At 48.0% G+C, this 25,805-nt stretch overlaps 2 protein-coding genes across 4 annotated transcripts in view; one reads left to right on the top strand and one right to left on the bottom strand.

Moving 5' to 3' along the window:
• The window catches only part of LOC135574936 (NIPA-like protein 2), a 55,717-nt gene extending 46,670 nt beyond the window's left edge, over window positions 1-9,047 (top strand). The window contains exons 10-13 of the mRNA XM_065027058.1: window positions 2,455-2,543; window positions 4,699-4,762; window positions 5,261-5,358; window positions 8,490-9,047. Of these exons, the coding sequence (XP_064883130.1) occupies window positions 2,455-2,543; window positions 4,699-4,762; window positions 5,261-5,358; window positions 8,490-8,596 (358 nt within the window). The 3' untranslated portion in view covers window positions 8,597-9,047. The remainder of the gene's footprint in view (window positions 1-2,454; window positions 2,544-4,698; window positions 4,763-5,260; window positions 5,359-8,489) is intronic.
• Window positions 9,048-12,890: 3,843 nt separating this feature from the next.
• pop1 (POP1 homolog, ribonuclease P/MRP subunit) overlaps window positions 12,891-25,805 on the bottom strand; it is a 54,818-nt gene continuing 41,903 nt past the window's right edge. For 2 of the 3 annotated variants that reach the window (XM_065027273.1, XM_065027272.1), the window contains exons 13-15: window positions 23,508-23,662; window positions 22,592-22,777; window positions 12,891-14,743 (exon numbers count right to left, since the gene is read on the bottom strand). In XM_065027273.1, coding sequence (XP_064883345.1) covers window positions 13,969-14,743; window positions 22,592-22,777; window positions 23,508-23,662 — 1,116 coding nt within the window. In that variant the 3' untranslated portion in view covers window positions 12,891-13,968. The remainder of the gene's footprint in view (window positions 14,744-22,591; window positions 22,778-23,507; window positions 23,663-25,805) is intronic. The other variant, XM_065027274.1, reaches the window with a different exon arrangement.

Genomic DNA, 25,805 nt, shown 5'->3' with positions numbered 1-25,805 from the left:
GGATGAATCCACTGTGTGATGGGATGAAGCTCCGGTAGTATGATGGGATGAATCCACCGTGTGATGGATGAATCCACCGTGTGATGGATGAATCCACCGTGTGATGGAGGAATCCACCGTGTGATGGAGGAATCCACCGTGTGATGGAGGAATCCACCGTGTGATGGGATGAATCCACCGTGGATGGAGCGTGTCATGGAGGAATCCACCGTGTGATGGGATGAATCCACCGTGTGATGGGATGAATCCACCGTGTGATGGGATGAATCCACCGTGTGATGGGATGAATCCACCGTGTGATGGGATGATGCTCCAGTAGTATGATGATGGGATGAATCCACTGTGTGATGGATGAATCCACTGTGTGATGGATGAATCCACTGTGATGGGATGAAGCTCCGGTAGTATGATGGATGAATCCACTGTGTGATGGGATGAAGCTCCGGTATTATGATGGGATGAATCCACCGTGTGATGGATGAATCCACCGTGTGATGGATGAATCCACCGTGTGACGGATGAATCCACTGTGTGATCCACTGGATGGATGCATCCACTGTGTGATGGATGAATCCACTGTGTGATGGATGAATCCACTGTGATGGGATGAAGCTCCGGTAGTATGATGGATGAATCCACTGTGTGATGGGATGAAGCTCCACTATTATGATGGGATGAATCCACCGGATGAAATCCACCGTGTGATGGATGAATCCACCGTGTGATGGATGAATCCACTGTGTGATGGATGAATCCACTGTGTGATGGATGAATCCACTGTGTGATGGATGAATCCACCGTGTGATGGATGAATCCACTGTGATGGGATGAAGCTCCGGTAGTATGATGGATGAATCCACTGTGTGATGGGATGAAGCTCCGGTATTATGATGGGATGAATCCACCGTGTGATGGATGAATCCACTGTGTGATGGATGAATCCACCGTGTGATGGATGAATCCACCGTGTGATGGATGAATCCACCGTGTGATGGATGAATCCACCGTGTGATGGATGAATCCACCGTGTGATGGAGAAATCCACCGTGTGATGGAGGAATCCACCGTGTGATGGAGGAATCCACCGTGTGATGGAGGAATCCACCGTGTGATGGAGGAATCCACCGTGTGATGGAGGAATCAACCGTGTGATGGAGGAATCAACCGTGTGATGGGATGAATCCACCGTGGATGGAGCGTGTCATGGAGGAATCCACCGTGTGATGGGATGAATCCACCGTGTGATGGGATGAATCCACCGTGTGATGGGATGAATCCACTGTGTGATGGGATGAAGCTCCGATAGTATGGTGGATGAATCCACTGTGTGAGGGGATGATGCTCCGGTAGTATGGTGGATGAATCCACTGTGTGAGGGGATGATGCTCCGGTAGTATGGTGGATGAATCCACTGTGTGATGGGATGATGCTCCGGTAGTATGGTGGATGAATCCACTGTGTGAGGGGATGATGCTCCGGTAGTATGGTGGATGAATCCACTGTGTGATGGGATGATGCTCCGGTAGTATGGTGGATGAATCCACTGTGTGATGGGATGATGCTCCGGTAGTATGATGGATGAATCCACTGTGTGATGGGATGATGCTCCGGTAGTATGATGGATGAACCCACTGTGTGATGGGATGAATCCACTGTGTGATGGGATGAAGCTCCGGTAGTATGATGGATGAACCCACTGTGTGATGGATGAATCCACTGTGTGATGGGATGATGCTCCAGTAGTATGATGGATGAATCCACTGTGTGATGGGATGAAGCCCCGGTATTATGATGGATGAATCCACTGTGTGATGGGATGATGTTCCAGTAGTATGATGGATGAATCCACTGTGTGATGGGATGAAGCTCCGGTATTATGATGGATGAATCCACGGTGTGATGGGATGATGTTCCGGTATTATGATGGATGAATCCACTGTGTGATGGGATGATGCTCCGGTATTATGATGGATGAATCCACGGTGTGATGGGATGATGTTCCGGTAATATGATGGATGAATCCACCGTGTGATGGAATGATGCTCTGGTATTATGATGGATGAATCCACCGTGTGATGGGATGATGCTCCGGTGGTATGATGGATGAGTCCAGCGCGTGAGTCCAGCGCGTGAGTCCAGCGCGTGAGTCCAGCGCGTGGCGTGAGTCCAGCGCGTGAGTCCAGCGCGTGAGTCCAGCGCGTGAGTCCAGCGTGAGTCCAGCGCGTGAGTCCAGCGCGTGAGTCCAGCGCGTGAGTCCAGCGCGTGAGTCCAGCGCGTGAGTCCAGCGCGTGAGTCCACCGCGTGATGGGATGAGTCCACCGCGTGATGGGATGAGTCCACCGCGTGATGGGATGAGTCCACCGCGTGATGGGATGATGCTCCAGTAGTATGATGGTCATATCATTCACATGGCCCTCAGAGGCCTCTCTTTACTATGTCCTTCGCTGTTCTCAGGTTCCTTAATCAAGCCATGAAGATATTTGATGCCACGGAGGTCGTCCCCATCAACTTTGTGTTCTTCACTGCCAGTGCCATTACAGCAGGTACGTTGTTTAACCAGAACTCAGCTAATTGGCCAGTGCCATTACAGCAGGTACGTTGTTTAACCAGAACTCAGCTAATTGGCCAGTGCCATTACAGCAGGTACGTTGTTTAACCAGAACTCAGCTAATTACAGCAGGTACGTTGATTAACCAGAACTCAGCTAATTGGCCAGTGCCATTACAGCAGGTACGTTGTTTAACCAGAACTCAGCTAATTGGCCAGTGCCATTACAGCAGGTACGTTGTTTAACCAGAACTCAGCTAATTGGCCAGTGCCATTACAGCAGGTACGTTGTTTAACCAGAACTCAGCTAATTGGCCAGTGCCATTACAGCAGGTACGTTGATTAACCAGAACTCAGCTAATTGGCCAGTGCCATTACAGCAGGTACGTTGTTTAACCAGAACTCTGAGCAGCACTGTCACCAGGAGTTTAATATTCTATATAGATTATGTATCTTTAACCAGAATTTACAGCTAATTGGCCAGTGTTAATCTGCCATTTACAGCTAATTGGCCAGTGTTACCTAGTTTAATCTGCCATTTACAACTAATTGGCCAGTGTTACCTGGTGTTATCTTTCATTTACAGCTAATTGGCCACTGTTACCTAGTGTTAATCTGAATTTACAACTAATTGGCCAGTGTTACCTAGTGTTAATCAGAATTTACAGCTAATTGGCCAGTGTTACCTAGTGTTAATCTGCCATTTACAGCTAATTGGCCAGTGTTACCTAGTGTTAATCTGCCATTTACAGCTAATTGGCCAGTGTTAATCTGCCATTTACAACTAATTGGCCAGTGTTACCTGGTGTTAATCTGCCATTTACAACTAATTGGCCAGTGTTACCTAGTGTTAATCTGCCATTTACAACTAATTGGCCAGTGTTACCTAGTGTTAATCTGCCATTTACAGCTAATTGGCCAGTGGTACCTGGTGTTAATCTGCCATTTACAGCTAATTGGCCAGTGTTAATCTGCCATTTACAGCTAATTGGCCAGTGTTACCTGGTGTTAATCTGCCATTTACAGCTAATTGGCCAGTGTTAATCTGCCATTTACAACTAATTGGCCAGTGTTACCTAGTGTTAATCTTTCATTTACAGCTAATTGGCCAGTGTTACCTAGTGTTAATCTGCCATTTACAACTAATTGGCCAGTGTTACCTAGTGTTAATCTGCCATTTACAACTAATTGGCCAGTGTTACCTGGTGTTAATCTGCCATTTACAACTAATTGGCCAGTGTTACCTGCCTGTTAATCTGCCATTTACAGCTAATTGCCAGTGTTACCTAGTGTTTAATCTGCCATTTACAGCTAATTGGCCAGTGTTACCTGGTGTTAATCTGCCATTTACAGCTAATTGGCCAGTGTTACCTAGTGTTAATCTTTCATTTACAGCTAATTGGCCAGTGTTACCTAGTGTTAATCTGCCATTTACAGCTAATTGGCCAGTGTTACCTCTGCCTCTTAATCTCCTTTCAGCTAATCTCTCTCTGCCTCTACCTCTCTCTCTCTGCCCCTCTCTCTCTGCTCTCTCTCTCTCCCTCTCTGCCTCTCTCTGCCTCCTCTCTCTGCCTCTCTCTCTCCCCCTCTGCCTCTCTCTCTCTCTCTCTCTCTCTCTCTGCCTCTCTCTCTCTGCCTCTCTCTCTCTCTGCCTCCCTCTCCTCTGCCTCTCTCTCTCTCTCTCTCTCTCTCTCTCTCTCTCTCCTCTCCCTCTGCTCTCTCTCTCTCTCTCTCTCTCTGCCTCTCTCTCTCTCTCTCCCTCTGCCTCTCTCTCTCTCTCTCTCTCTCTCTGTGTCTCTCTCTCTGCCTCTCTCTCTCCCTCTGCCTCTCTCTCTCTGTGTCTCTCTCTCTGCCTCTCTCTCTCTCCCTCTGCCTCTCTCTCTCTCTCTCTCTCTGCCTCTCTCTCTCCCTCTGCCCCTCTCTGTCTCTCTCTCTCTCTCTCCCTCTCTCTCTCCTCTCTCTCTCTGCCTCTCTCTTTCCCTCTCTCTCTGCCTCTCTCTCTCCCTCTCTCTCTGCCTCTCTCTCTCTCCCTCTCTGCCTCTCTCCCTCTGCCTCTCTCCCTCTGTCTCTCTCTCCCTCTGCCTCTCTCTCTCTCTCTCTGTGTCTCTCTCTGTTGTTTTGGCTTGGTGTTAAACTACTTTTCTTTTGCAGGAATAGTATTTTACCAGGAATTCCAGGGCTTGGCTTTGCTCAATATTTTAATGTTTCTCTTTGGGTAAGTAGTATGCAAAACCCCATTAGTACTGTCTTTTTAAGAATACGGGCCTTGACGTTCCGCCTGAATACGGGCCTTGACGTTCCGCCTGAATACGGGCCTTGACATTCCGCCTGAATACGGGCCTTGACATTCCGCCTGAATACGGGCCTTGACATTCCGCCTGAATACGGGCCTTGACATTCCACCTGAATACGGGCCTTGACATTCCGCCTGAATACGGGCCTTGACATTCCACCTGAATACGGGCCTTGACATTCCGCCTGAATACGGGCCTTGACATTCCGCCTGAATACGGGCCTTGACGTCCAGAGTAGGGACTCTTTTCAGTCCCTGTATCTGGTTACTCTTAGTGGAGTTTAGTACACCGTCCCAATGAACTCCAGAGACCGTATCACTCTGAGGGTTCAGATGACTCCAAAATTGTAAACACTGTGATTCCAACTCCTTGATTTTAGAGTGATTTCTGAACATAACCTTCTCTCTGAACTCCTCCAGCTGCCTGCTCTCATTCATTGGAGTCTTCCTGATAGCCAGAGACAGACCCAAGATCAAGACTGAAAACATAACCTTTATAGCCATGGGGAAAATACCAGGTAACTATATACTTCCACAACCACAAATAGAAATGGATGAGAGCATTTGAAACATCTTGATTTAATATCCAAGATGAGATTTCTACAAGGAAACACAAATCGACCTTTTTCTTGCCGAAACGAGTTGCATTTGAAGCAGGTAATTCTCTGTGATGTTTTAACATGGTATTCCTGGTTTGGCCCCAGCTCACCACACGTAGCAGGGGGTACCAGAAACACCTGAAACTAAATCCCCCGGTCCAACAGTACCCATTATGGCCCCACCACACGTAGCAGGGGGGTACCACCTGAAACTAAATCCCCCGGTCCAACAGTACCCATTTTGGCCCCAGCTCACCACACGTAGCAGGGGGGTACCAGAAAACACCTGAAACTAAATCCCCCGGTCCAACAGTACCCATTATGGCCCCACCACACGTAGCAGGGGGGTACCAGAAACACCTGAAACTAAATCCCCTGTCCAACAGTACCCATTTTGGCCCCAGCTCACCACACGTAGCAGGGGGTACCAGAAAACACCTGAAACTAAATCCCCCGGTCCAACAGTACCCATTATGGCCCCACCACACGTAGCAGAGGGGTACCAGAAACACCTGAAACTAAATCCCCCGGTCCAACAGTACCCATTTGTATTGTAACCCTGGACAACCACACCTGATTCAACTTGTCCACTAATCATCAAGCCCTCAATTAGTTGAATGAAGTGTTTGGCAAGGGTTACCGGAGTTGGGCTGTTGGGGGGTACTGTAGGACCGGAGTTGGGCTGTTGGGGGGGTACTGGAGGACCGGAGTTGGGCTGTTGGGGTTACTGGAGGACCGGAGTTGGGCTGTTGGGGGTACTGGGGACCAGTTGGGCTGTTGGGGGTTGAGGACCGGAGTTGGGCTGTTGGGGGTACTGTAGGACCGGAGTTGGGCTGTTGGGGGTACTGTAGGACCGGAGTTGGGCTGTTGGGGGTACTGTAGGACCGGAGTTGGGCTGTTGGGGGGTACTGTAGGACCGGAGTTGGGCTGTTGGGGGTACTGGAGGACCGGAGTTGGGCTGTTGGGGTTACTGGAGGACCGGGTTGGGCTGTTGGGGGTACTGGAGGACCGGGGTTGGGCTGTTGGGGGTACTGGAGGACCGGGGTTGGGCTGTTGGGGGTACTGGAGGACCGGGGTTGGGCTGTTGGGGTTACTGGAGGACCGGAGTTGGGCTGTTGGGGTTACTGGAGGACCGGAGTTGGGCTGTTGGGGTTACTGGAGGACCGGAGTTGGGCTGTTGGGGGGGTACTGGAGGACCGGAGTTGGGCTGTTGGGGGGTACTGGAGGACTAGGGTTGGGCTGTGTTGGGGGGTACTGGAGGACTAGGGTTGGGCTGTTGGGGGGTACTGGAGGACTAGGGTTGGGCTGTTGGGGGGTACTGGAGGACCAGGGTTGGGCTGTTGGGGGGTACTGGAGGACCGGGGTTGGGCTGTTGGGGGGTACTGGAGGACCGGGGTTGGGCTGTTGGGGGGTACTGGAGGACCGGGGTTGGGCTGTTGGGGGTATTGGAGGACCCGGGTTGGACCGGGGTGCTTAGTATCTTACCCTACAGTAAACCTGTTCAGACATCTCGCAATAGCCAGGAGGTGAGGTTAACGTGCATTATCCCCAACAGCAGAATAACGTGGTGAATGTGCATTATCCCCAGCAACAGAATAACATGAATGTGCATTATCCCCAGCAGCAGAATAACATGGTGAATGTGCATTACCCCCAGCAGCAGAATAACATGGTGAATGTGCATTATCCCCAGCAGCAGAACATGAATGTGCATTATCCCCAGCAACAGAATAACATGGTGAATGTGCATTACCCCAGCAACAGAATAACATTGTGAATGTGCATTAGCCCCAGCAACAGAATGACATGGTGAATGTACATTATCCCCAGCAGCAGAACATGAATGTGCATTATCCCCAGCAACAGAATAACATGGTGAATGTGCATTACCCCCAGCAACAGAATAACATGGTGAATGTGCATTAGCCCCTGCAACAGAATGACATGGTGAATGTGCATTATCCCCAGCAGCAGAATAACATGGTGAATGTGCATTATCCCCAGCAGCAGAACATGAATGTACATGACCCCCAGCAGCAGAACATGGTGAATGTGCATTATCCCCAGCAACAGAACATGGATGTGCATTATCCCCGGCGGCAGAACATGAATGTGCATTACCCCCAGCAGCAGAATAACATGGTGAATGTGCATTATCCCCAGCAACAGAATACCATGGTGAATGTGCTTTATCCCCAGCAGCAGAACATGAATGTGCATTACCCCCAGCAGCAGAACATGGTGAATGTGCATTAACCCCAGCAACAGAACATGGATGTGCATTATCCCCGGCGGCAGAACATGAATGTGCATTACCCCCAGCAGCAGAATAACATGGTGCATGTGCATTATCCCCAGCAACAGAACATGAATGTGCATTACCCCCAGCAACAGAACGTGAATGTACATTATCCCCGGCGGCAGAACATGGATGTGCATTATCCCCAGCAACAGAACATGAATGTGCATTATCCCCAGCAACAGAACATGAATGTGCATTATCCCCAGCAACAGAACGTGGATGTACATTATCCCCAGCAGCAGAACATGAATGTGCATTACCCCCAGCAGCAGAATAACATGGTGAATGTGCATTAGCTCCAGCAACAGAATAACATGGTGAATGTGCATTAGCTCCAGCAACAGAATAACATGGTGAATGTGCATGATCCCCAGCAGCAGAACATGGATGTGCATTACCCCCAGCAGCAGAATAACATGGTGAATGTGCATTATCCCCAGCAGCAGAATAACATGGTGAATGTGCATTATCCCCAGCAGCAGAATAACATGGTGAATGTGCATTATCCCCAGCAGCAGAATAACATGGTGAATGTGCATTATCCCCAGCAGCAGAATAACATGGTGAATGTGCATTATCCCCAGCAGCAGAACATGGATGTGAATTACCTCCAGCAGCAGAATAACATGGTGAATGTGCATTATCCCCAGCAGCAGAACATGGATGTGCATTACCCCCAGCAGCAGAACAACATGGTGAATGTAGACCACCTCTCTAATGATCTATATGTCTCTTGTCTCTGCTACAGGGAGAAAATGTAAAGACAAGGTCCAGCCGGAGGCTAAAAGCAACGCATACGGATCTCTGGCAGCTAAACTCATGTGTAACAAACCTGGCCCACAGGACGACTCCTGATATCAGCCACACCTGTCTGTCTGTGTACAGAGACTACCTGTGTCAACACTACACATCTCTCTCCTGGGTTGCCAGACTGACTGACTACAGGGACAAAGTGACAGCACTTGTCTCCATTAGCAAAAAAAATCCCCAGATTTTCCAGAAATCCCCTAGTATCTTCTAACTCACTCCTGATTGCAGGATTTCTGGGAAAAACCTGGACATCTTTGAGAAAGTTACAATTGTCAGGGAATTGAACTCTGTTACTATAGATACTGAGGAGACGTCTCAGGATCGAACCCAAATGCACTACAGACACAAATAAAACGTAATTTAATTCTCAAGGAGGTGGCTGTCTGGAGGAACCACCTGATATTCTCTGTTAATACGAAAGCAACTGTTGGATCGAATTTCTGATGAGATGGTTTCAATCATTGATTTGTTAATAAACTGGAATGTGATATATAAAGTGTTTCTCGAGCTCCCGGCTGGCAAAGGAGGTGCACCAGCGCCCTCTACTGGTAACAAGAATTACTATTTAAATGTGAGGTGTTTTTAAACGTCAGACGTTCTTTGTTTAAGCTAATAAATACGGGACCAGGCTTCGGGAAGGATGGCCTCAGGGACTACACAGACATTTTAATATGACAACTACAGCTTCACCCTTTTTCAAATCAAAACGTCATTTTCTGAATTGCAATTCAAAGAGCAGTGGTGTAATAGTTTAACTGACAGGTATGGCTGAGCCAACGTCTTCAACTCACCTCCATTTTGAATCATATATTTAGTGACAACGGACTTAAGCAAAGGTGTATCGGTAAACGACTTAAAAGTAAAAATGATCTGTCAATGTTATACTATTTATCTTGGTTATTAAAACATTTAAAACTCATGAGAGTAGAAAGCCAGCTCAGTTTTATTAGTCGTATGTACGGGATATATCGTCCACTGAAATGCTTACTGCAGTCTCCTACTTCACAACAACAATAATAGATACAAATAGGAGCATGACGTAAATGTCTCGGTAGAATAGGAAACATTCTAGAATCAGTAGAATACAGGAAGGCACAATATAATAGTCTAGTAACAGCAGGTGTGATGTGTGTGTAACAGTGATGGTCCTGTGTGGCTCAGTTGGTAGAGCAGGGCACTTTCCTTGCCGTGGTTGTGGGTTCGATTCCCAACGGTGCACCAGTACGACACTTGAATGCTCTCACAACTGTAAGTCGCTCTGCTAAATGACTGAGTGTACAAAACATTAGGAACACCATATTGAGTTTCACCCTCTTGGCATGGACTCTAGGTGTCGACAGCGTTCCACAAGGATGCCCATGTTGACTCCACTGACTCCCCACAGTTGTCAAGTTAGCCGGTGGACCATTGGGAAACTGTTGAGCGGGGAAAACCCAGCACCATTGCAGTTCTTGACACATTCAAACAGGTGCTCCTGACACCTACGACCATACCCCGTTCAAAGGCACTAGTCTTGGATTGTTTCTGGGTAAATGGCCATGTCTCAAGGCTTAAATCCTGTCTGTCTCCTCCCCTTTAACCTGTGTCTCCTCCCCTTTAATCTGTCTGTCTCCTCCCCTTTAACCCGTCTGTCTCCTCCCCTTTAACCCGTCTGTCTCCTCCCCTTTAACCCGTCTGTCTCCTCCCCTTCACCTACACTGATTGAAGTGGATTTAACATGACATCCATCAGTAAGACAGGTTGGTTATCAGGCTTGATGATGGGAGTTGGTGTTGGTGCAAAAAGCCACGCAGTCGTTGGTGAACAGAGAGTACAGCAGATGACTGAAGACACAACCCCTGAGGCCTCTGATGCTAATCTTCACAGCCTGCGGTCGGCCCGTCAGGAAGTCCAATTCCTGCTCCTCTTCTAGAATATTATCTCAACAGTATTGGAGTTCCTGTTCCTCTTCTAAAATATTATCTCAACAGTATTAGAGAGTTCCTGCTCCTCTTCTAGAATAGTATCTCAACAGTATTACAGAGTTCCTGTTCCTCTTCTAGAATAGTATCTCAACAGTATTACAGAGTTCCTGTCCTCTTCTAGAATATTATCTCAACAGTATTAGAGTTCCTGTTCCTCTTCTAGAATATTATCTCAACAGTATTGGAGTTCCTGTTCCTCTTCTAGAATATTATCTCAACAGTATTGGAGTTCCTGTTCCTCTTCTAGAATATTATCTCAACAGTATTGGAGTTCCTGTTCCTCTTCTAGAATAGTATCTCAACAGTATTAGGGTTCCTGTTCCTCTTCTAGAATATTATCTCAACAGTATTGGAGTTCCTGTTCCTCTTCTAGAATATTATCTCAACAGTATTGGAGTTCCTGTTCCTCTTCTAGAATATTATCTCAACAGTATTGGAGTTCCTGTTCCTCTTCTAGAATAGTATCTCAACAGTATTAGAGTTCCTGTTCCTCTTCTAGAATAGTATCTCAACAGTATTACAGAGTTCCTGTCCTCTTCTAGAATATTATCTCAACAGTATTACAGAGTTCCTGTTTCTCTTCTAGAATATAATCTCAACAGTATTGGAGTTCCTGCTCCTCTTCTAGAATATTATCTCAACAGTAGTTCCTGTTTCTCTTCTAGAATATTATCTCAACAGTATTACAGAGTTCCTGTTCCTCTTCTAGAATATTATCTCAACAGTATTAGAGTTCCTGTTCCTCTTCTAGAATATTATCTCAACAGTATTAGAGTTCCTGTTCCTCTTCTAGAATATTATCTCAACAGTATTGGAGTTCCTGTTCCTCTTCTATAATATTATCTCAACAGTATTACAGAGTTCCTGCTCCTCTTCTAGAATAGTATCTCAACAGTATTGGAGTTCCTGTTCCTCTTCTAGAATATTATCTCAACAGTATTGGAGTTCCTGTTTCTCTTCTAGAATATTATCTCAACAGTATTGGAGTTCCTGTTCCTCTTCTAGAATATTATCTCAACAGTATTACAGAGTTCCTGCTCCTCTTCTAGAATATTATCTCAACAGTATTACAGAGTTCCTGTTTCTCTTCTAGAATAGTATCTCAACAGTATTAGAGTTCCTGCTCCTCTTCTAGAATATTATCTCAACAGTATTACAGAGTTCCTGTTCCTCTTCTAGAATATTATCTCAACAGTATTACAGAGTTCCTGTTCCTCTTCTAGAATATTATCTCAACAGTATTACAGAGTTCCTGTTTCTCTTCTAGAATATAATCTCAACAGTATTGGAGTTCCTGCTCCTCTTCTAGAATATTATCTCAACAGTAGTTCCTGTTTCTCTTCTAGAATATTATCTCAACAGTATTGGAGTTCCTGTTTCTCTTCTAGAATATAATCTCAACAGTATTGGAGTTCCTGTTTCTCTTCTAGAATATAATCTCAACAGTATTGGAGTTCCTGCTCCTCTTCTAGAATATTATCTCAACAGTATTAGAGTTCCTGTTCCTCTTCTAGAATATTATCTCAACAGTATTGGAGTTCCTGTTCCTCTTCTAGAATATTATCTCAACAGTATTACAGAGTTCCTGTTCCTCTTCTAGAATATTATCTCAACAGTATTACAGAGTTCCTGTTCCTCTTCTAGAATATTATCTCAACAGTATTACAGAGTTCCTGTTTCTCTTCTAGAATATAATCTCAACAGTATTGGAGTTCCTGCTCCTCTTCTAGAATATTATCTCAACAGTAGTTCCTGTTTCTCTTCTAGAATATTATCTCAACAGTATTACAGAGTTCCTGTTTCTCTTCTAGAATATAATCTCAACAGTATTGGAGTTCCTGTTTCTCTTCTAGAATATAATCTCAACAGTATTGGAGTTCCTGCTCCTCTTCTAGAATATTATCTCAACAGTATTAGAGTTCCTGTTCCTCTTCTAGAATATTATCTCAACAGTATTGGAGTTCCTGTTCCTCTTCTAGAATATTATCTCAACAGTATTACAGAGTTCCTGTTCCTCTTCTAGAATATTATCTCAACAGTATTAGAGAGTTCCTGTTCCTCTTCTAGAATATTATCTCAACAGTATTACAGAGTTCCTGTTCCTCTTCTAGAATATTATCTCAACATTATTACAGAGTTCCTGTTCCTCTTCTAGAATATTATCTCAACAGTATTACAGAGTTCCTGTCCTCTTCTAGAATAGTATCTCAACAGTATTAGAGTTCCTGTTCCTCTTCTAGAATAGTATCTCAACAGTATTACAGAGTTCCTGTTCCTCTTCTAGAATAGTATCTCAACAGTATTAGAGTTCCTGCACTTACATATAAACAGTTTGATTGTTTACAGTGTTTGACAGGGAATTTAGGTAACTCAGATTGGAGTAGAGGGATTTTTATTGTCAACCATTTCAACTACAGCTCTCAAATCCAAACAAATATGTTTTCACAAAAATGGGAATCAGGCAAACCAAAGAATGACTGGTGTCTTCTCTACAGAACCGGTACATAATGACTGGTGTCTTCTCTACAGAACCGGTACATAATGACTGGTGTCTTCTCTACAGAACCAGTACAGAATGACTGGTGTCTTCTCTACAGAACCGGTACAGAATGACTGGTGTCTTCTCTACAGAACCAGTACAGAATGAGTGGTGTCTTCTCTACAGAATCAGTACATAATGACTGGTGTCTTCTCTACAGAACCGGTACATAATGACTGGTGTCTTCTCTACAGAATCAGTACATAATGACTGGTGTCTTCTCTACAGAACCGGTACATAATGAGTGGTGTCTTCTCTACAGAATGACTGGTGTCTTCTCTACAGAATGACTGGTGTCTTCTCTACAGAACCGGTACAGAATGACTGGTGTCTTCTCTACAGAACCGGTACAGAATGACTGGTGTCTTCTCTACAGAACCGGTACATAATGACTGGTGTCTTCTCTACAGAACCGGTACAGAATGACTGGTGTCTTCTCTACAGAACCAGTACAGAATGACTGGTGTCTTCTCTACAGAACCAGTACATAATGACTGGTGTCTTCTCTCAGAACCAGTACACACACAGTGACAATCTGAAGGCAGTCCCTTCGGTGAAAACAATATTGAACAAAATAAAAATAAAAACTCATTTCAACTCAAATGAAAAATTCCCAGAAAACCTTACAGGGAATTATTATCAATAAAAAGTTCTTCCACTCAAACAATGTGCCATTCAATAAATGTAATGTTATGTGTGCATGCCAGGCATTTCATATCTAGTACCCCTAACTGGGGTTGGGGTGAAGGGACTCACACTAGGCACAGTGTTTTACTCAGAACACAGTCTGTGGCTTTACGTAGAGAAGCGGCACTGTTGCGATGTGGGATTGAACCTGCAGTACTCCTCAGACCTCTATGTTGATCTTAGGGAAGCGGTACTGTTGTGATGTGGGATTGAACCTGCAGTACTCCTCAGACCTCTATGTTGATCTTAGCGAAACGGTATTGCAGTGACCCGGGGTTCCGTAGCAGCACCAGTCCTCTCTGGCCGTCAGGCTGTCTGAGCAGGGTGTGTAGGAGACCAGTAAGGCTGAGGAGCCCCAGAGCCTCTCCACAGCCAGCCGACAGGGAGAAGTCCCCCTGGGTCACCCAGCCCAGAGTCACCCTGGAGCAGTGAGAGGTGACGCTGGGAAGGGGCTCCGGCCAGAGACCCAGAGTCAGGGCTGAGGTACAGGAGGAAGAGGGGTTGGTGAGGCTGGAGGAGGAGCTAGGATCAGGGTTGACACTAGGGGCTGAGGTACAGGAGGAAGAGGGGTTGGTGAGGCTGGATGAGGAGCCAGGATCAGGACCAGGGTTGACACCAGGGACTGAGGCAGGGTCAGACTGCTTGGCGGAGGAAGAGGAGGAGGTTCCAGGTTTGTTGTGGTCCTTCTTGCGTGGCCGTTTGACGCGGCTCTTGAAGTGGTCAGTGTGTAGAGGCTCCTGGGGCCCTGTGCAGCCCGGCTCCTCACGTACCAGCTGGAGGTCCTCTGCGGTGGGGACACACACCAGGGCGTGCTGCTCCGGTTGGCCCTTGGTGACGAGGGAGAGACGGATCCACACCAGGCTGCTGCCACCGTGTGCCGAGAGGAGAGACGCTGCAACGTTACGGTTGAGTTGTGGTGTTGATCCCGGGTTACGTGCCCTCTGACATTTAGAGGATGTGGGGCGACACCAAGCGGACAGCTGCCTTAGAGACTTCCTATTCCTGTTGAACACAGAGACAACCAATTAGGGTTCAGTGTTTAAGCTGCGAAACCCAATCGTGGTTCAGGGTTTATAAAATACGGCCACTACTTCTAGGAAAGCCATTTTGTATCCTCAGTGGACCAACAAAGTGGTCTTAAAAAGGTATGAAATGTTGTGTTTTTTTAAAACCGCCCAGTGATTCCCAGCCTCAAAACAAAATGGATTCAGCCAAAACGCAGTAAAAACACAATCTGAGCTCATGAAGACAGCCATTACTCTATAAACTGCTGATTTTAGGAGGATAATCTCTCTGATGTAGGGCAGTCATTTGGGTCTGGATGTTCTCCTCATGAAAGGCATGCTGGGAGGGGTTATGCTCTCATCATGAAAGGCATGCTGGGAGGGGTTCTCATCATGAAAGGTATGCTGGGGAGGGGTTATCATGAAAGGCATGCTGGGAGGGGTTATGTTCTCATCATGAAAGGTATGCTGGGGAGGGGTTATCATGAAAGGTATGCTGGGAGGGGTTATGTTCTCATCGTGAAAGGGTATGCTGGGGGTTAGGGGTTGCTGGGGATCATCATGAAAGGCATGCTGGGAGGGGTTATGCTCTCATCATGAAAGGTATGCTGGGAGGGGTTATGTTCTCCTCATGAAAGGTATGCTGGGAGGGGTTATGCTCTCATCATGAAAGGTATGCTGGGGAGGGGTTATGTTCTCATCATGAAAGGCATGCTGGGGAGGGGTTATGTTCTCATCATGAAAGGTATGCTGGGGAGGGATTATCATGAAAGGTAGGCTGGGAGGGGTTATGTTCTCATGAAAGGTCATGCTGGGGAGGGGTTATGTTTTCATCATGAATGAAGGTATGCTGCTGGGGAGGGGTTATGTTCTCATCATGAAAGGTATGCTGGGGAGGGATTATCATGAAAGGCATGCTGGGAGGGGTTATGTTCTCATCATGAAAGGTATGCTGGGGAGGGGTTATGTTCTCATCATGTAAGGGATTATCATGTATGCTGGGGAGGGGTTATGTTCTCATCATGAAAGGTATGCTGGGAGGGGTTATGTTCTCATCGTGAAAGGTATGCTGGGAGGGATTATGTTCTCATCGTGAAAGGTATGCTGGGATGGGTTATGTTCTCATCGTGAAAGGTATGCTGGGATGGGGTTATCATGAAAGGTATGCTGGGAGGGGTTATCATGAAAGGTATGCTGGGAGGGGTTATGTTCTCATCATGAAAGGTAGGCTGGGAGGGGTTATGTTCTCATCATGAAAGGTATGCTGGGAGGGGTATGTTCTCATCGTGAAAGGTATGCTGGGAGGGGTTATGTTCTCATCATGTAAGGTATGCTGGGAGGGTTATGTTCTCATCATGAAAGGTATGCTGGGGAGGGGTTATGTTCTCATCATGAAAGGCATGCTGGGGAGGGGTTATGTTCTCATCATGAAAGGTATGCTGGGGAGGGATTATCATGAAAGGTAGGCTGGGAGGGGTTATGTTCTCATGAAAGGTATGCTGGGGAGGGGTTATGTTCTCATCATGAAAGGTATGCTGGGGAGGGATTATCATGAAAGGCATGCTGGGAGGGGTTATGTTCTCTCATCATGAAAGGTATGCTGGGGAGGGGTTATGTTCTCATCATGTAAGGTATGCTGAGGAGGGGTTATGTTCTCGTCATGAAAGGTATGCTGGGAGGGGTTATGTTCTCATCGTGAAAGGTATGCTGGGAGGGATTATGTTCTCATCGTGAAAGGTATGCTGGGATGGGTTATGTTCTCATCGTGAAAGGTATGCTGGGGAGGGGTTATCATGAAAGGTATGCTGGGGAGGGGTTATGTTCTCATCATGAAAGGTATGCTGGGGAGGGGTTATCATGAAAGGTATGCTGGGAGGGGTTATGTTCTCATCGTGAAAGGTATGCTGGGGAGGGGTTATCATGAAAGGCATGCTGGGAGGGGTTATGTTCTCATCATGTAAGGTATGCTGGGAGGGGTTATCATGAAAGGTATGCTGGGGAGGGGTTATCATGAAAGGTATGCTGGGAGGGGTTATGTATCAGATCTGTCAGACACTACACTGTGGGGGGTAAAAGGACAAGTTATTATTAAAACAACAATAGGGGTTTCATAAAAGGTGAAACATTATGAATGAATACTATAAGTTATGCAGAGGAGAGGATGAAACTAATATTAGAGGTAATAAAAAACACTTTCTAGTGAGATTCAGGACTCTAATTCGCTCTAAGGCTGAAGCGCTACAGATTCAGGACTCTATTCGGTCTAAGGCTGAAGCCCTACAGATTCAGGACTTTATTCAGTCTAAGGCTGAAGTGCTACAGATTCAGGACTCTAATTCGCTCTAAGGCTGAAGCGCTACAGATTCAGGACTCTATTCAGTCTAAGGCTGAAGCGCTACAGATTCAGGACTCTATTCAGTCTAAGGCTGAAGCCCTACAGATTCAGGACTCTATTTGTCTAAGGCTGAAGCGCTACAGATTCAGGACTCTATTCAGTCTAAGGCTGAAGCGCTACAGATTCAGGACACTATTCAGGACTCTATTCAGTCTAAGGCTGAAGCGCTACAGATTCAGGACTCTATTCAGTCTAAGGCTGAAGCGCTACAGATTCAGGACTCTATTCAGTCTAAGGCTGAAGCGCTACAGATTCAGGACTCTATTCAGTCTAAGGCTGAAGCGCTACAGATTCAGGACTCTATTCAGTCTAAGGCTGAAGCCCTACAGATTCAGGACTCTATTCAGACTAAGGCTGAAGCGCTACAGATTCAGGACTCTATTCAGACTAAGGCTGAAGCGCTACAGATTCAGGACTCTATTCAGTCTAAGGCTGAAGCGTTCTACAGATTCAGGACTCTATTCAGTCTAAGGCTGAAGCAGATTCAGGACTCTATTCAGTCTAAGGCTGAAGGCTGATTCAGGACTCTATTCAGTCTAAGGCTGAGAGATTCAGGACTCTATTCAGTCTAAGGCTGAAGCGCTACAGATTCAGGACTCTATTCAGTCTAAGGCTGAAGCGCTACAGATTCAGGACTCTATTCAGTCTAAGGCTGAAGCGCTACAGATTCAGGACACTATTCAGTCTAAGGCTGAAGCGCTACAGATTCAGGACTCTATTCAGTCTAAGGCTGAAGCGCTACAGATTCAGGACTCTATTTGTCTAAGGCTGAAGCCCTACAGATTCAGGACTCTATTTGTCTAAGGCTGAAGCGCTACAGATTCAGGACTCTATTCAGTCTAAGGCTGAAGCGCTACAGATTCAGGACACTATTCAGTCTAAGGCTGAAGCGTTACAGATTCAGGACTATATTCAGTCTAAGGCTGAAGCGCTACAGATTCAGGACTCTATTCAGTCTAAGGCTGAAGCGCTACAGATTCAGGACTCTATTCAGTCTAAGGCTGAAGCGCTACAGATTCAGGACTCTATTCAGTCTAAGGCTGAGGCGCTACAGATTCAGGACTCTATTCAGTCTAAGGCTGAAGCGCTACAGATTCAGGACTCTATTCAGTCTAAGGCTGAAGCGCTACAGATTCAGGACTCTATTCAGTCTAAGGCTGAAGCGCTACAGATTCAGGACACTATTCAGTCTAAGGCTGAAGCGCTACAGATTCAGGACTCTATTCAGTCTAAGGCTGAAGCGCTACAGATTCAGGACTCTATTCAGTCTAAGGCTGAAGCCCTACAGATTCAGGACTCTATTCAGTCTAAGGCTGAAGCCCTACAGATTCAGGACTCTATTTGTCTAAGGCTGAAGCGCTACAGATTCAGGACTCTATTCAGTCTAAGGCTGAAGCGCTACAGATTCAGGACACTATTCAGTCTAAGGCTGAAGCGTTACAGATTCAGGACTATATTCAGTCTAAGGCTGAAGCGCTACAGATTCAGGACTCTATTCAGTCTAAGGCTGAAGCGCTACAGATTCAGGACTCTATTCAGTCTAAGGCTGAAGCGCTACAGATTCAGGACTCTATTCGGTCTAAGGCTAAAGCGCTACAGATTCAGGACTCTATTCAGTCTAAGGCTGAAGCCCTACAGATTCCGCTTTAGAAATTGAAAGATAATTTCCCATTGAGCCGCCATATGCAGTCTCCACTTCCGCTGTAACATCGCCTTTAAATGTCAAATCGCGCTGTAACATCGCTTTAAATGTCAAATCGCTGTAACATCGCTTTAAATGTCAAATCGCTGCTGTAACATCGCTTTAAATGTCAAATCGCGCTGTAACATCGCTGAAGCTTTAAATGTCAAATCGCGCTGTAACATCGCCTTTAAATGTCAAATCGCGCTGTAACATCGCCTTTAAATGTCAAATCGCGCTGTAACATCGCCTTTAAATGTCAAATCGCGCTGTAACATCGCCTTTAAATGTCAAATCGCGCTGTAACGCTAAACTACCGTGATACGGATTGAATAGAGGATATAAGGAGGACGTTTTGACTGAGGAACTTTCCTTAACAAAACATATCATTGCAGGAGGACCAATACAAGTACCAGTCATTTGTGAAAACATGGGCTAAGCAGGATACTATAAGCTAGTATAAGCTTCTTCTAGACGGGTTAGTTGACAACGTCACTTCAATGAGACAATAATGATTCTGGTTGGTCAGACAACAACGACAAGAAGCTGCCTTGTGGGGAGGCGTTTCAGCTCGTTATCTTGTTCTTGAAACCATGAGGTGTTTTGACTGATGTCAAATTTAATTTTACCTTTATTTAACCCCTCCCCAGCATATACAGTCAGTTAAGAACAAATTCTTATTTTCAATTTGTACCTTGTCAACTGGGGGAATCGAACTTGCAACCTTTCGGTTACTAGTCCAACGCTCTAACCACTAGGCTACCCTGCCGCCTCCACGCTCGAACCACTAGGCTGCCCTGCCGCCTCCACGCTCTAACCACTAGGCTGCCCTGCCGCCTCCACGCTCTAACCACTAGGCTGCCCTGCCGCTCCACGCTCTAACCACTAGGCTGCCCTGCCGCCTCCACGCTCTAACCACTAGGCTGCCCTGCCGCCTCCACGCTCTAACCACTAGGCTGCCCTGCCGCTCCACGCTCTAACCACTAGGCTGCCCTGCCGCCTCCACGCTCTAACCACTAGGCTGCCCTGCCGCCTCCACGCTCTAACCACTAGGCTGCCCTGCCGCCTCCACGCTCTAACCACTAGGCTGCCCTGCCGCCTCCACGCTCTAACCACTAGGCTGCCCTGCCGCCTCCACGCTCTAACCACTAGGCTGCCCTGCCGCCTCCACGCTCTAACCACTAGGCTGCCCTGCCGCCTCCACGCTCTAACCACTAGGCTGCCCTGCCGCCTCCACGCAAATCTAACCACTAGGCTGCCCTGCCGCCTCCACGCTCTAACCACTAGGCTGCCCTGCCGCCTCCACGCTCTAACCACTAGGCTGCCCTGCCGCCTCCACGCTCTAACCACTAGGCTGCCCTGCCGCCTCCACGCTCTAACCACTAGGCTGCCCTGCCGCCTCCACGCTCTAACCACTAGGCTGCCCTGCCGCCTCCACGCTCTAACCACTAGGCTGCCCTGCCGCCTCCACGCTCTAACCACTAGGCTGCCCTGCCGCCTCCACGCTCTAACCACTAGGCTGCCCTGCCGCCTCCACGCAGGAGGACTAACCACTAGGCTGCCCTGCCGCCTCCACGCTCTAACCACTAGGCTGCCCTGCCGCCTCCACGCTCTAACCACTAGGCTGCCCTGCCGCCTCCACGCTCTAACCACTAGGCTGCCCTGCCGCCTCCACGCCTAACCACTAGGCTGCCCTGCCGCCTCCACGCTCTAACCACTAGGCTGCCCTGCCGCCTCCACGCTCTAACCACTAGGCTGCCCTGCCGCCTCCACGCTCTAACCACTAGGCTGCCCTGCCGCCTCCACGCTCTAACCACTAGGCTACCCTGCCGCCTCCACGCTCTAACCACTAGGCTACCCTGCCGCCTCCACGCTCTAACCACTAGGCTACCCTGCCGCCTCCACGCTCTAACCACTAGGCTACCCTGCCGCCTCCACGCTCTAACCACTAGGCTACCCTGCCGCCTCCACGCTCTAACCACTAGGCTACCCTGCCGCCTCCACGCCCTAACCACTAGGCTACCCTGCCGCCTCCACGCTCTAACCACTAGGCTACCCTGCCGCCTCCACGCTCTAACCACTAGGCTACCCTGCCGCCTCCACGCTCTAACCACTAGGCTACCCTGCCGCCTCCACGCCTAACCACTACCCTGCCGCCTCCACGCTCTAACCACTACCCTGCCGCCCACGCTCTAACCACTAGGCCCTGCCGCTCCACGCCTCTAACCACTACCCTGCCGCCTCCACGCTCTAACCACTACCCTGCCGCCTCCACGCCGCCACTACCCTGCCGCTCCACGCTCTAACCACTACCCTGCCGCCTCCACGCTCTAACCACTACCCTGCCGCCTCCACGCTCTAACCACTACCCGCCGCCTCCACGCCTAACCACTACCCGGCCGCCTCCACGCTCTAACCACTAGGCTACCCTGCCGCCTCCACGCTCTAACCACTAGGCTACCCTGCCGCCTCCACGCTCTAACCACTAGGCTACCCTGCCGCCTCCACGCTCTAACCACTAGGCTACCCTGCCGCCTCTACGCTCTAACCACTAGGCTACCCTGCCGCCTCCACGCTCTAACCACTAGGCTACCCTGCCGCCTCCACGCTCTAACCACTACCCTGCCGCCTCCACGCTCTAACCACTAGGCTACCCTGCCGCCTCCACGCTCTAACCACTACCCTGCCGCCTCCACGCTCTAACCACTACCCTGCCGCCTCCACGCTCTAACCACTACCCTGCCGCCTCCACGCCTAACCACTACCCTACCGCCTCCACGCTCTAACCACTACCCTGCCGCCTCCACGCTCTAACCACTAGGCTACCCTGCCGCCTCTACACTCTAACCACTAGGCTACCCTGCCGCCTCTACACTCTAACCACTAGGCTACCCTGCCGCCTCTACACTCTAACCACTAGGCTACCCTGCCGCCTCTACACTCTAACCACTACCCTGCCCCCCTCTACACTCTAACCACTAGGCTACCCTGCCGCCTCTACACTCTAACCACTACCCCTGCCCCTCTACACTCTAACCACTACCCTCCCCCTCTACACTCTAACCACTACCCTCCCCCCTCTACACTCTAACCACTACCCTCCCCCTCTACACTCTAACCACTACCCTCCCCTCTACACTCTAACCACTACCCTCCCCCTCTACACTCTAACCACTACCCTCCCCCTCTACACTCTAACCACTACCCTCCCCCTCTACACTCTAACCACTACCCTCCCCCTCTACACTCTAACCACTACCCTCCCCCTCTACACTCTAACCACTACCCTCCCCCTCTACACTCTAACCACTACCCTCCCCCCCTCTACACTCTAACCACTACCCTCCCCCCTCTACACTCTAACCACTACCCTCCCCCTCTACACTCTAACCACTAGGCTGCCCTGCCGCCTCTACACTCTTTGTAAGTCGCTCTGGATAAGAGCGTCTGCTAAATGACTTAAATGTAAATGTAACCACTACCCTGCCCCCTCTACACTCTAACCACTACCCTGCCCCCTCTACACTCTAACCACTACCCTGCCCCCTCTACACTCTAACCACTAGGCTGCCCTGCCACCCCTCCACTCTAACCACTAGGCTGCCCTGCCGCCTCTACTCTCTAACCACTAGGCTGCCCTGCCTCATAACTGTTCTAAAGCACCGAGCGGATCCTTCTTCCTACCACAGGGTCCATTATATCCAGATAATGTACACAGCTCAGTGTTCATCCCTTACATATATACAGTATCATCCAGAAGTGGCATCTACCTCAAGACTGTGAAGTTACTCTGTGGTGGTGTCACGTCCTGTTCCATTGATGCGACCGCCTCCTCTCCTCCTCCTCCTTCCTCCTTCACGATCAGCTCCCACTCCTCGACCAGCTGTTGCCAGGGACAACGGAACGGAGCCAGGCAGCCATGTTTGATGTAATTGGTCCGTTTGGCTGGTGGGCGCCTATACAGAGGTCAAGGGGTCATGCTCTAGTCAAACTGTTTCAGGGCACGATGATATATAACCCAGTCATTAGCCTCCACTTGATGAAATGAGCTCAGTTGAAATATTAAACTCTCACCGGTAATCTGACTTGAATCTTAACAGTGTTAACACAGATCCTGTATCAATATAGCCATTATATACAGTACGAAACATCCAGAATACCAGTGAGTTAGACTTCATCAAACACTACCAAACACCCCCTTTTACCTGGAGTTACATCAGGTGATACCAGCACACCTGGAGTTACATCAGGTGATACCAACACACCCGGAGTTACATCAGGTGATACCAACCCTCTCCTCAACACACCTGGAGCTCCATCAGGTGATACCAACACACCTGGAGTTACATCAGGTGATACCAACACACCTGGAGTTACATCAGGTGATACCAACACACCTGGAGTTACATCAGGTGATACCAACACACCTGGAGTTACATCAGGTGATACCAACACACCTGGAGTTACATCAGGTGATACCAACACACCTGGAGTTACATCAGGTGATACCAACCCTCTCCTCAACACACCTGGAGTTACATCAGGTGATACCAACACACCTGGAGCTCCATCAGGTGATACCAACACACCTGGAGCTACATCAGGTGATAGCAACACACCTGGAGTTACATCAGGTGATACCAGCAAACCTGGAGCTCCATCACGTGAAACCGACACTCTCCTCACCTCCTGAACTTGGCCAGCAGCTCTGCCTCCTGCTCTTCCTGGAAGCGTGCTCCTGCAGGGCAGTCTGGGTAGTCGTGGGGAAAGTGAGGCTCTCCTTTATTCTGGGCGTGTTTCAGACTCATCCTCAGCCCTCCGATACGTACTCCTCTATAAACCTGAAGGAGAGGAGAGGGTTACTACTTTAGTTACCTCTCCTATCTACCTGGAGAGGAGAGGGTTACTACTTTAGTTACCTCTCCTCTACCTACCTGGAGAGGGTTACTACTTTAGTTACCTCTCCTCTATCTACCTGGAGAGGGTTACTACTTTAGTTACCTCTCCTCTATCTACCTGGAGAGGGTTACTACTTTAGTTACCTCTCCTCTATCTACCTGGAGAGGAGAGGGTTACTACTTTAGTTACCTCTCCTCTATCTACCTGGAGAGGGTTACTACTTTAGTTACCTCTCCTCTATCTACCTGGAGAGGAGAGGGTTACTACTTTAGTTACCCCTCCTCTATCTACCTGGAGAGGGTTACTACTTTAGTTACCTCTCCTCTACCTACCTGGAGAGGGTTACTACTTTAGTTACCTCTCCTCTATCTACCTGGAGAGGAGATGGTTACTACTTTAGTTACCTCTCCTCTATCTACCTGGAGAGGAGAGGGTTACTACTTTAGTTACCTCTCCTCTATCTACCTGGAGAGGGTTACTACTTTAGTTACCTCTCCTCTATCTACCTGGAGAGGGTTACTACTTTAGTTACCTCTCCTCTATCTACCTGGAGAGGAGAGGGTTACTACTTTAGTTACCTCTCCTCTATCTACCTGGAGAGGGTTACTACTTTAGTTACCTCTCCTCTATCTACCTGGAGAGGAGAGGGTTACTACTTTAGTTACCTCTCCTCTATCTACCTGGAGAGGGTTACTACTTTAGTTACCTCTCCTCTATCTACCTGGAGAGGAGAGGGTTACTACTTTAGTTACCTCTCCTCTATCTACCTGGAGGAGGGGTTACTACTTTAGTTACCTCTCCTCTATCTACCTGGAGAGGGTTACTACTTTAGTTACCTCTCCTCTATCTACCTGGAGAGGGTTACTACTTTAGTTACCTCTCCTCTATCTACCTGGAGAGGGTTACTACTTTAGTTACCTCTCCTCTATCTACCTGGAGGAGAGGGTTACTACTTTAGTTACCTCTCCTCTATCTACCTGGAGAGGGTTACTACTTTAGTTACCTCTCCTCTATCTACCTGGAGAGGGTTACTACTTTAGTTACCTCTCCTCTATCTACCTGGAGAGGAGAGGGTTACTACTTTAGTTACCTCTCCTCTATCTACCTGGAGAGGAGATGGTTACTACTTTAGTTACCTCTCCTCTATCTACCTGGAGAGGAGAGGGTTACTACTTTAGTTACCTCTCCTCTACCTACCTGGAGAGGGTTACTACTTTAGTTACCTCTCCTCTATCTACCTGGAGAGGAGAGGGTTACTACTTTAGTTACCTCTCCTCTATCTACCTGGAGAGGGTTACTACTTTAGTTACCTCTCCTCTATCTACCTGGAGAGGGTTACTACTTTAGTTACCTCTCCTCTATCTACCTGGAGAGGAGAGGGTTACTACTTTAGTTACCTCTCCTCTATCTACCTGGAGAGGGTTACTACTTTAGTTACCTCTCCTCTATCTACCTGGAGAGGGTTACTACTTTAGTTACCTCTCCTCTATCTACCTGGAGAGGGTTACTACTTTAGTTACCTCTCCTCTATCTACCTGGAGAGGGTTACTACTTTAGTTACCTCTCCTCTATCTACCTGGAGAGGGTTACTACTTTAGTTACCTCTCCTCTACCTACCTGGAGAGGAGAGGGTTACTACTTTAGTTACCTCTCCTCTATCTACCTGGAGAGGGTTACTACTTTAGTTACCTCTCCTCTATCTACCTGGAGAGGGTTACTACTTTAGTTACCTCTCCTCTATCTACCTGGAGAGGGTTACTACTTTAGTTACCTCTCCTCTATCTACCTGGAGAGGGTTACTACTTTAGTTACCTCTCCTCTATCTACCTGGAGAGGGTTACTACTTTAGTTACCTCTCCTCTATCTACCTGGAGGGAGGAGGGTTACTACTTTAGTTACCTCTCCTCTATCTACCTGGAGAGGGTTACTACTTTAGTTACCTCTCCTCTATCTACCTGGAGAGGAGAGGGTTACTACTTTAGTTACCTCTCCTCTATCTACCTGGAGAGGGTTACTACTTTAGTTACCTCTCCTCTATCTACCTGGAGAGGGTTACTACTTTAGTTACCTCTCCTCTATCTACCT

The sequence above is a fragment of the Oncorhynchus nerka genome, linkage group LG14 (genome assembly GCF_034236695.1).
Source record: "Oncorhynchus nerka isolate Pitt River linkage group LG14, Oner_Uvic_2.0, whole genome shotgun sequence".
Classification (NCBI taxonomy): domain Eukaryota; kingdom Metazoa; phylum Chordata; class Actinopteri; order Salmoniformes; family Salmonidae; genus Oncorhynchus; species Oncorhynchus nerka.
This window is presented reverse-complemented; position numbering and strand designations above follow the sequence as displayed.